Source organism: Rissa tridactyla, chromosome 7, assembly GCF_028500815.1.
Source record: "Rissa tridactyla isolate bRisTri1 chromosome 7, bRisTri1.patW.cur.20221130, whole genome shotgun sequence".
NCBI classification, from domain to species: domain Eukaryota; kingdom Metazoa; phylum Chordata; class Aves; order Charadriiformes; family Laridae; genus Rissa; species Rissa tridactyla.
In genome coordinates, this window is record NC_071472.1 from 32505319 (window position 1) to 32516683 (window position 11365).

At 40.2% G+C, this 11365-nt stretch overlaps 1 protein-coding gene across 2 annotated transcripts; it reads right to left on the reverse strand.

Annotated features, from left to right (window-relative positions):
• Positions 1 to 521: 521 nt before the first annotated feature.
• On the reverse strand, positions 522 to 11278 carry STRADB (STE20 related adaptor beta). 2 transcript variants are annotated; one of them, XM_054209110.1, is made up of 13 exons: positions 11144 to 11278; positions 10202 to 10303; positions 9024 to 9080; positions 8611 to 8691; positions 8118 to 8217; positions 7307 to 7428; positions 6734 to 6812; positions 4970 to 5093; positions 4256 to 4427; positions 3739 to 3843; positions 3283 to 3512; positions 2677 to 2719; positions 522 to 2170 (listed from the first exon to the last, which is right to left on the reverse strand). In XM_054209110.1, exons 3-13 carry the CDS (start codon positions 9033 to 9035, stop codon positions 2018 to 2020), a joined length of 1221 nt encoding a protein of 406 aa, XP_054065085.1. In that variant the 5' UTR covers positions 9036 to 9080; positions 10202 to 10303; positions 11144 to 11278; the 3' UTR covers positions 522 to 2017. The 2 variants fall into 2 exon arrangements, with proteins under 2 accessions (XP_054065085.1, XP_054065084.1); XM_054209109.1 differs by having other exon boundaries at positions 6734 to 6842; positions 11144 to 11277.
• Between the last annotated feature and the right edge of the window lie 87 nt (positions 11279 to 11365).

Here is an 11365-nt window from a genome sequence, read left to right on the forward strand (position 1 = left end):
GCAGCAAAGTAACTCCACTGGAATAGTTGTTTAAATCCATTTATACTGATTTTGTTATTAGTATCCAAGTTCATTTTTATAGAGAGAGTGCAAGGCACTGTTGTTTCAAGAGAAGCTTGCAAATTCTAGCAGTTAAAACTGCCTAAATTTTTTTTAGGCAGTTTGTTTTTTTCAAAAAAGACTATTAATGTTTATTCAATGTTTATTAATATGTACAACTTCATGTGTGTTCTCACTTATTTGACTTCTACTGTTAGTCAAAAGTTACTTGTAGATGGTAGATAACGTATTTGATTTTAAATAAGTGAAAACGTGTAGTGGATAGGAATTAAGAACTTGGGGTTGGTGTGAAAATAATATCTTCCCTAAGAATGCATAATTATTAATATTTTCATGATCAATTTTCTAGTTTAGACAACTGTTTTCTTACCTGATGACTGAAATAAATATGAAACTTCTTTCCTGCAGTAACAAGAAGCTGTTAGTATATCTGCACAAGAACTACAGAAATAAATGTAGACAGATAGGTAAGTTTATTGAAAGGTTTTTAATCTCAAATTTCATGTATTAGGTTTTGAAATATAGAGCTCTCTTCACAGCATAACAAGTAGAAACAACTTTTTTCTTAATACTTCAATGTGGTGGTTTAGAATTTTATGTCTGTCTCAGGCTTGTGTTTTGGTCATTTGGTCTTCAAGGCTTTATAGTGAAGCAGTGGTATTCTCAAGTTTGGTTGCAGACTGGCTCAGCTATGGAAGACAATGTGGAATGTTGTTTATGTTGAAAATTTAAACTAAAGCCATTCAATATCTATTTATACATTTTTACTGCAGTCAGAACTTACATCAGTCAAGTACTAGTGGCTTTGGGACACAACTTTTGTTGAAACACAGTAAGAATATGCATCTTTTTTAAAAGAAACAGCTTTTGTTAGCTCGAGTTGCCTGGTACAGTATGAGAATCATAGGGAGAAGAAAGGCAGTTTTTCATCTCACTTAAAACAGATAAATTCACTAGGATCCTAGAAGGTTTATTAGATTCTTGTTATGTCTGAATCTATCCATGGGAGTTTAACTGTGGCTTGTAGAAGAGGCTTGTTTGCCAGCAGCAATGCCAGTGAAGCTTAATGCATATTCTCTGTTCTTTTAAGAAAACAGTACTAGGTTCTGGTTAGTTCTAGTGGTGTGGTGAACAGGAATACAGTATAAATAAAAATACGTACAGTAATTTTAGATTATTTAATACAATTCTTGAAAAGTAACCCGTACCTGTTATAAATGGAGACTTACTTTTTGCACAGTAAGAGGTCCTTAGATTAATTGCTAAAATGACACAACAATAAATGGAGATGCAAAAGCACAAATCTGTACTGAGAATGCAGACAAATGCAAGAGTATGAGTCATACTTTGAAATAGCTCAACTTCTCTGGGAAACATGCAGTATTAAAACTGCATTAAGGATGATGCATAGCTAATTTTTGGCAGGTATGGCAGCACATCAAGCGAGAAAAGTGCATTTTGGGATGTGTGAAAAGAGAAACATTTATTTGCGTAAACAACTAATTTGTGCAGTTTCAAATTTAGACTTGGAAGTGGAGGATTCTTCCTTACTAAAATAATTTGGGTGATAATGAAAACACAAATAGATTGTTTAAGTAAGGTCACAGACAAAACCCAAGCCTGAATTCAGAAAGCCACGTGGACTGCAGCACTATGAGCTGAAAATACAGTATAGAGTAAGATTACAGCAGGAACCCTCTTGTTAAGAAATATTTTTAAAGAGGGAGATAAGAATGCAGCCATTCTCTATATACAGTTTTCCTTACGGTCAGAAAGTGAGGCACGGTGCACTTCATGATGCCAACAGAGGAAGTAGTTAATGAAACATGGCCACTTCAATGGCATTTTCAAGTATACTTTGTCCAATTGTATTTTAGCCATACAAACTAAAGCAGCAAATACAAATCACATTTTCCTTCTTTGAAGCACAGGAGAGGTATGATTGTTTGGTATTTATTTAGAATTCCCAGTCTGTATCATCATGATTTGCAGTAATATGTCCAAGTTCAGTCTCAACTGCTGTCGAGGGCACTGCCAAGAACTCTGATCTGTTATTTTGAATAGGAGGTGGTAACAGAGACAGTAGTGAATTCTGTGTTTGTTCTTTTATCTAGAAAGAAGAAAAGTTAAACATAAAAGTCTATATAACCTTGCATCTGACTTCACTAAAAGCATGTGAAATCGGAGCCATGTTCTTGAACGTTACAATATTGAAAACAACAGGATGAGAGGTTTAGCTTTTCTCACTCTAGAATAAGTCGAATCAGTCTTTCAAAACTATTACATTAGCTATGCAGTTCTGTTTTAAATTAAGAATATTAATCATTGTTCTTCTTAGTTAGGCTGACTTAAGTTAAACCAACTTTATCAAAGAGGAAATGGATTATTCTTATGCTTTCCATACTCTATCAATACAATTTTGTTAAAAAAAAAAAAACAAAAAAACCAAAAAAACCCACAAAAACAAACAAACCAAAACCAAAAAATCTTAAGTAGATAAGCTGTTACATGATGGTTTTTGGCTCCAAAAATTTAATTGGAGTTGGATTACAAAATAATATTTTGTGGCTTACTTAGATTATAGCTGTGTCATTTAACAAAATGTAGTAAACTCACCTGCTTAAAGAACGTATGCGAAAGCAAACTTCTTGCTGATGGCCTGGATCATAAAATGAACAATATAATTATGTTTTGGAAAGTAAAATACTGCTTTTGGAAAATGAGCTAGACTGACAAATCAATTTAAGCCCTGTGGTTTTTCATCCACTGGACAAATGTGAAACATTAGAAAAGTAGCAACAATTCCTACATTCAATTTGTACTGAAGGCACTATTAAAGATACCTGTTTATTTTTAATTTTATTTTCACTTTTCTTTTAACAAGGAATTTAATGCCTCATTCAGGTGAGACATAGTACCAAGAGCATATACTTCAGATTTCTGCCTTTTTTTGGACAAGATGTATGTTTAAAAATTAATTTTACTTGTTACAGAGTACGTTGATATTACAAGAAATTCAGGCTGAGGGGTCAAAAGACTGTTCCCTTATCAGAAGGATAACTCTTAAATTACAAAACCAAAGGTAAGCATAGTGTTTTGCATAGTACTCTGGTCTGAAATTCTGACTTTAACAGTATTCAACTAATTACTGTATCCTGAATTGTGGGCTATACTTGGTCTTAGATTGAAGTGACAGAAAATTAGCTTTCACCAGAAGGTTACCTTTTCTCAGGGTCCTGTTGCAAGCAAAGTTCAACCAAGTTGTGGAAAGCAGGTGAAAATGTTTTGGAAAAGGGAATTTGTAGTCTTTCACTGGTCATTGTGCGTGTCATGCTCTCACCAATTCCAGAATCAACACCTGATCGGGAATTCTTCATCCTGGATTCCCCACGGGGGAAGGTATTTATATCCCAAGGACAATATGTGGGACCTTTCAGCTTTTGCAGCAGCATCTAATAGAAAGGAATAGCAGGATAAGAGTTCAACAGTTATCCAGACCTATTCAGGCTAAGCTGTGAAACTCCAGGAATGGAAAGATTATTTGATCTGGAAAGAAGCACACATGTTTGAAATAGCAAAAAGCAGGCACCATTTCAGCAGTAATAGCATTGGTTTCTCTGAGTAAAACAAAAAAAAAAAAAGTCAGAGTGTTTTGAAGTAGAGAGTTTAGCATCATACCTGAGTGCGAGGCATATCTTGATAAGGAACATATCCATTGGCTAATTCACATGCTGTAATTCCCACACTGTAAATGTCAGACTTCATGTTATACCCAGACAAATCCTGTGAGAGAAAGAAAACTCTACTGGATCACTGATGCCATTGAGCTGTGCTGACAAAAATACAAGTGTCTGCCTCAGGACAAGAATCCAATACCCTGTAATCTACACAGGATTGAGGCAATTAAACTGTGAAACCTCAGGCTTTATTCAGAAATCTGATGGTTGTACTGAAGACAAGTTTTAGGATCTGCGTGAGTTTCCAGGAAGGTCAGGTAAAGAGACAGTACAGCAACACCTTACCAACAGCTTTAAATCTGGTTCTCTTTAGGAGAATTACAAATTCAGTACATCTATGTCTTTTTAAAAGTTGCAGTTCAACAGCTTTCGTTGTACTTCTACAAGCAGACTTAAGTTAGAAGTGGAGTACTTCCAGTAACTTTGAATAGGAAAAACTAAGTGTAATTTATACTAACCTGTCTCAATAGTTCAGGACTCAGCCAAGGAAGCACAGATGTACTAAACTGGGGGAAATCATATACCACCTTTGACTTTTGTCCGTTGTTAACTAAACTGTAGAGGTTGTTTAAGCCAGAGAGAGAAACCAGCCCATCCCCTGAAATCAGAATGTGGCTAGCTTTAATATTCCTGTAACATAAAGTGGTAAATTTTAGTTATAAGAATTACTTAAAGCACTACTAGAGTAGAAAGGTTTTCATATTTCATTAACTTATACTGAGATGTTAGTGTGCCATCCTATTTAGCAGATTATTTTAATGGAATTTCTTCACTCAGTATGAGTTGTCTTTTTAATACAGCGCCAAAAGAAAGGAGACCTGATCAGCAAGAAAAAACTGCCAGAAACAGAAACTGGAGAAGGGACCTTCTTCCCTGCAAAGGGAATAAAGTAAGAAACCCCTTTCTATAACTCCTGTTCTCTTCCACTTCAAAGGGACAAAGCCAGACAGATGTAACAATTGGCTTTAAATAACGTATGAATACCATTCTTGTTTTTACAAACTTGGTTCTGCTGTATTATTGAAAAAAATTACTTCCGCAGTCTGACATAAGGAGGAGTATAGAAAAAGGAAGGAGAAAACACTTAAGCTGAAAATGAGTTTTGAAGTGAAACGAAACTCTTAATAAATTGGATGCTGTAATATGATTCTTACCTATTGACGTTCTCCTACCTGTGAATGTAGCCATTCTGGTGCATGTAGTTTAATCCTCTGATTGCACCAAAGAGAATGTTCCCTATCAAAGCTTCACTCATTCCTTCAGGAAAGTAAGTATTCAGCAGGTGTCTAGCTGAACCTGGAAGTGAAAAAAAAAAAACAACTTAGCTAAACCTAACAACTCTTTTTAAACTACTTGTGTATGCTTGCTTCACTGTATACGTTCATCAAGAGCAACACTCTCATCTTTATATTGACTGTGGTGCATCAAGAACAGTTACATGTATGCAACATTGTTACATGTAACATCCTCATTAGGAAGCTGAGGAAGTATGGGCTAGATGAGGTGACAGTGAGGTGGATTGAGAGCTGGCTGTGTGACAGAACTCAGAGGGTTGTGATCAGCAGCACAGAGTCTAGTTGGAGGCCTGTAACCAGTGGTGTCCCCCAGGGGTCAATACTTGGTCCAATTTTGTTCAGTATATTCATTAATGACCTGGATGATGGCACAGAGTGTATCCTCAGCAAGTTCGCTGATGATACCAAACTGGGAGGGGTGGCTGACACTCCAGAGGGCCGTGCTGCCATCCAGCGTGACCTGGACAGGCTGGAGAGCTGGGCACAGAAGAACCTAATGAGGTTCAACAAAAGCAAGTGCAAGGTCGTGCACCTGGGGAGGAAGAATGCTAAGCACCAGTATAGGTTAGGGGTGGACCTGCTGGGAAGTAGTTCTGAGGAGAAGGATCTGGGGGTCCTGGTAGACAGTAAATCATCCATGAGCCAACAACGTGCCCTTGTTGCCAGGAAGGCCAATGGAGTCCTGGGCTGCATAGGGAAGAGTGTGGCCAGTAGGTCGAAGGAGGTCATTCTCCCCCTCTAGTCTGCACTGGTGAGGCCACAACTGGAATACTGTGTCCAGTTTTGGGCTCCCCAGTTCAAGAGGGACAGGGAACTGCTGGAGCGAGTCCAGCGAAGGGCAACTAAGATGATTGAGGGACTGGAGCATCTCCCTTATGAGGAAAGGCTGAAAGAGCCGGGACTCTTTAGCCTGGAGAAGAGAAGGCTGAGGGGAGACCTTATTATGGCATACAAGTATCTAAAGGGTGGGTTGAAGGAGGATGGTGCCAGACTCTTTTCAGTGGTTCCCACTAACAGGACGAGGGGCAATGGGCACAAGTTGGAACATAGGAAGTTCTGTTCAAATACACGGAAAAACTTCTTTACAGTTAGGGTGACAGAGCACTGGAACAGGCTGCCCCCAGGGAGATTGTGGAGTCCCCTTCTCTGGAGACTTTCAAGACTCGCCTGGATGCAGTCCTGAGCGATGTGCTCTAGGCAATCCTGCTTTAGCAGGGGAGTTGGACTAGATGATCTCTAGAGGTCCCTTCCAACTCTGAAGATTCTGTGATGCATTCATCAAGCAAAGATCCCACTCAAGTCATGCTTCTGTTAACTAGAAGTCTATGCCAAACCTGTATTCAATCCAGACAAGTTTTCTGTTGGCAAAATTTGAAGTTGTATAAAGCCAAATACATCTCTCAATTATTCTTCCTCACATGGTGGGTGTTAGGACTAAGGGCAATGTAATGCAGTTCAAATACCAATCTTCACTGGGGAGGAAGATTATGTACAGAAGACTTCTCTAAACAAATGGTTTGGGAAAGTTTGGGTCTTTTCTACAAGACAGGAGATGCTTAAAGAAAAACCTCTCATGGACCATGTGGTCCAAATTTTATCAGCCCTTCTTCCTATTCCAAAATGGCAGTTAACAGTTCTTACCATAGGCCATGAATGGGGAGATGACCCAAAGCCAACTACCAGCTGTAAACACTGTCCAAAGCGTCATTACGTTGGGATGCTGGAAAAAGTGGGATAAAACCACCTCATTCTATGGAATTAAATGAAAGTGGATGTGTTAACCACAAGACAACAGTACTAAGGGCATTAGCTACATCAGTAATTAGTAGAAAGAACTGTTCCCTGGGTACGTTTATACAAAGTTGCAGGTGATGTGCATTGCCTGCAATAGAAGTGTAAATAACTTGCCCAAAATTTAATTTGTCTGAAGTGAATCTAGTTTGCTCATACTCCGAAGTTTTTGTGTTAGATACGGAGTACAGAACATGTTTGAAAGAAAAAGTTGTACAATTACATAAGTCTTTCTAAAAGGCCTGTCATCTGTTTTCTTCAAAAAGCAACTCTCAAGTTTATACATGCCTTGTGTTTATATTCTACTCCTTTGAAGGAAAAACTTGACTGAAATGACCCGGGAAAACACAAAGGTTACCTCTGTTTAGTAACCTCATACGTATTCATCTTCATCAGACTTGTGCAGAAATGCTGTTGCTTTACCTGTAACGCTTTCAAGTGCTCTTCAGAGCAATTTTCTAGGTCTGTGATCCTTACAGCAACTTGCATGCCTGTAGGCGTATGCCGTGCAAGGTAGACTGAAGTTAAGTTGTTGAACCTCCGTCCTGAAACCAGAAGCGTCTACCTTAACATTGGAAAATATAATAATCCACCACATGATTTCCTTCATATTTAGAGATAATTTTGCAGTTCTAAAATTGCAACTGATATCAGCATGACCTTTTCTTTAAGAACATCAAAAACTCTAAGTAGTTGCAGGAAAATATATCCCGCAAATTAATTAAAGCATGGCTCAGCTATTTTTAGAACAACTAAAATTGTTAAAACATTTGACAGGATCTATTATACATCTAAATGAACAACACTTTTAGCCTGTATATTCACATAAATATATGCATGCACAGTTGCATTCGTGCATGCATATATTTATGTGAATTGCATCCTTTATGTGAATTGCATCCTTAGGACAATCAGCTCAGGTAGCCAAGTGACAAGACATGATGTTACTTAATGCTCTATTGTCCACATACCACAGATTTAGAAAACTTACATGCACGTGCACAAACATCAGGAGAGAAATTCAGGTAATTGTTGATTTGTCTTATATCTTAAAACAAGCGATAACTGAAACATGAGCAATGTTCTGCACTTTTTTCAGCTAAGGAGACTCAAGAATACTCCTAGTCAGCTTATCATACGTTTTCCAAACATATTATTTACCGCAGTTAGCAATTACCTATTGAGAGCATGCACCTGCAGGAACAGGAAATATTTTGAGGTACACTTTTGTTACCTATTTCCAGCTGGAGTTCATAGTGAGAGACATTAGAAGAGCAAAATACAATTTCATTCCTTCCTGTAGATGGGGGAATCCAGTCTAGATCGGAATCAGCCTAACAGTAAGGAAAAACAGTTCTCAAAATTACTATGTAATTTTTAAACATTTGCATGTTTAAAAAGTAACGCAGAAATATCATTACTTAGAATGCTAAGATCAAGTACTCAAGTCAGAACATTCAAGCTGGTGCTTTTACCATTACACTGAGAATTAAGTTTTATCAACTACTGGTATTTTTTTGTGTGCATGTGTTTGTTTTGTTTTTAAAATGGTACGAGTTTAAGAGTAACACTTAGTCACCTATAGTTTTCTTCCAAAGTGGAAGCCCAAAGTACTCTGGTTATTTTTGTTGTTAACTTTTTAAGAAGTACTCCCTAGTGAGGTTAATTTTAATATGTACCAGCTTCGTATTTAACGGTGCCAGTTAATGTTTCTATTTTCTTCTTACCAGGCATTCATGGATGCTGCTCTGAGATAGCTCTTCTGGTCTGATTGATTCAACCGGTGTACGAAGAATACAGGAACAGTCCTTGAGAACAGAAACAAGTGAATTTTAGTGGAGTTGCTGCAATTTATTAAACATGACACTGGAAAAACATCAAAAGTAGCCCCTATAAGCAGGAGTTCAGAAAGTCTTCTGCTACAAGTCAGTCAAGCAAGAGGTTAAGAAACAGCACAGAGCACATATATGGCAGACCCAGAGCGAAGAGATACTAAACAGTCTCCTTCACTGAAAGCTGATTCAACATCTCAGCACTGTGGAAATCCCCTCAAGCAATACCTTTCAGCAGAACTTTTTCACATTAGGGTATGACTGGGTAACAAGATAGAACTGCCACAGATTTTTAAATACAAACTTACCAAACAAGACATGGAACCGCTTTAGATCAGGGGAAAAGTCAGATACACCCATTTATCCTAGAAAAATTAAAATAGCAATGTAAGCTCATACATAATCCTGTGATAAATAAAGTCTCTTTAATCCCAACTGTGAGGCATTCCTCTCAGTTAACACGTACGTAGAAGCCCCAAAATTCCAGCTCTGGGAAGCCTGCTTCTATTGAGCCTTTAAGCAGCATATAGATTTCAAACTCCGTACTGAGGACATGCAATACACGTAACAACTCAGGTTTTCCTTTTCGATTCATGGATTTAGAGATCTTACCACCACCTCTGAACAAACAATTTAATTGCAAGTTAACTGCATAAGTGCAGAAAGTAAAAAGGAAGGAATTCATGCATCCCTTGCAGTTTGTAGGAAAAAAATTGTCCGTTGTTTTAAAGGAGCACAGCTGTGCTAGTCAGATCTCAGCTCAGCTGTGTGCAGCTGAACTAGCTCACAAAAAAAGCAAGCCAGAAGCAATTGCACTTTACATTTCACAAGTGAGAGAGGAAATGCTATTGTAAGGAACTCAAGTTAAAAAAAAAAAGGAGGGGATCCAAGTCAGATAATTTTTGCTTTACTTAGGCTACAGAAACAGCGTTCAAACTCCCTCACTCTGAAAGTCCTCTAGCAGACTTGCTTTCTAGTTGATGCTTTGGAGGATTAGACAGTGAGGAGAGAGGCTATGTCTAATAATCATATCAAAGCTTCTGAAGTATAGATGCGACCAGCTAATTTACTTTAGCTCCAAGCAGGTCTTCTGCCATGATGAATCCTACTTGTTGGCTGACAAAGTTGGCTACCGGAGGTAGTTCCGTGTTAATACGTAATTATTGCTTGAAAGTTAACTTCAAAAAGGTGAAGTACTGTATCAGAAACTGGTCACTTTGTTTATCAAGGAGCTAAGCTTGAGTATATCCTGCATTTAAATTATGTATGTTATTTAATCAAGGCAACACACTTGAAAAGCTAAAAAGCTCCCACCACCCCATCCGCTGCCAAATATCCAAGCCGCTCCTAATCTTTAATTTTTTTACCCTGACAATCTCCTTGAAGTAAAGAAATACTGTAATTCCTTATTAAAGATGAAGAATGGAGACAAAAGGAGATCGTTAGTAGGTATTTGGTGCCTTCAGAGGATGAGGGCTTGACTTACCCAACTTCACTGAGGAAGTCTGTGGCAGAGTAGGAAAAAAAAATATGCTGGTGCTTCAAGATATTGGCCAGCATTGCAATGGGTACAGCATCCCTCTCCTACCTGGAAAGAAGGTACCTCGTTCCATTATACAAGATAACTTATTCTGTTACTTGGAATATGAAACCACAAAAGCTAAGCTGGAGAATAAAGTCTTAATAACTACGATAAACTAAAGTAAAATCACTGTAGAATTTGTTCAATGGAGTATAGCCAGCCAACAGAAATGTCCATGATCCACTTTTGTTCAAATAACATTACATTTGTAATATTTTTATTTTTGCTTTTGTTATGTAGTTTAACATCGTTTCCATTTTCAATACGGTTTTGGATCATGTCCCTAGATCAACCATTTCCCTGTTTCCACATTTTATTTTTTTTGTAGGGCGGGCAGTGACAGTGTGACACCGCCGAACTGACACGCTCATCCCAGCCTGGCCCAGGCTTCGGACGCAGGGGGAAAGGGAAACAGGAGGAGGCGCCCGTGAGCCGAGGGGCTCTGCAGCCCAGCGCACAGGTCCTGCAGCTCCTACTCCAGCGTTTGGCGCGATACAGGCACCACTCGATCGCCTATTCCGACTCAAGCCACTCGTCCGTGACAGAAGAGAATGCGAGGGAAGGACGTCCCGCAGGCTCTCCCGGGCGAGCTCCTCACTCGCTCCCTTAAACTCGTACCTCGCCTCCTCCCGCGCCTCCCCCCGCTCCCCCGCGGCGGCCAGGACAGGGCTGCGCCCCTGCCAGCGCGGCGGCCCCGGCGCCGCTCCCCACGGCCGGCTCCCCCCTCCCCGGCCCGCCCGGCCGGCTTCCCCGGCAGTGGGGCTGAAGGCGCGGCCGGCCCCGCGAGCCCCGGCGTCCCCGCCGCGGCTGGGAAGCCCTTGCAGGGAGGCAGCGCCCGCTTCCTACCCGCCGCCGCCTGAGGTCAGGGTCAGCGGCCGGCGCGACCGCCGAGCCGAGCCACCAGCCCGGAACCCCGCCCCGCTCCCAGCCCCTGCCGGAGCCGCAGGGGGTGGTGGGGGCCGCCCGCACCAGGCGTCCCGGCGCATTGTGGGGCTTGTCGTTGGCGCCGGGAGCCCCGCCGCGCCGCGCGGCGAGCCGGGGGCTGTAGTTCTGAGGCGGGAGCCGGGC

Excerpts from the sequence above, each read along its gene's own strand:
- STRADB (XM_054209109.1), bottom strand. Across the intron at positions 7,429-8,117 it reads TGAACTCCAGCTGGAAATAG|GACGGAGGTTCAACAACTTA; the intron begins GTAACAAAAGTG and ends TTCTGGTTTCAG. Across the intron at positions 2,171-2,676 it reads CGCATACGTTCTTTAAGCAG|ATAAAAGAACAAACACAGAA; the intron begins GTGAGTTTACTA and ends TCTTCTTTCTAG.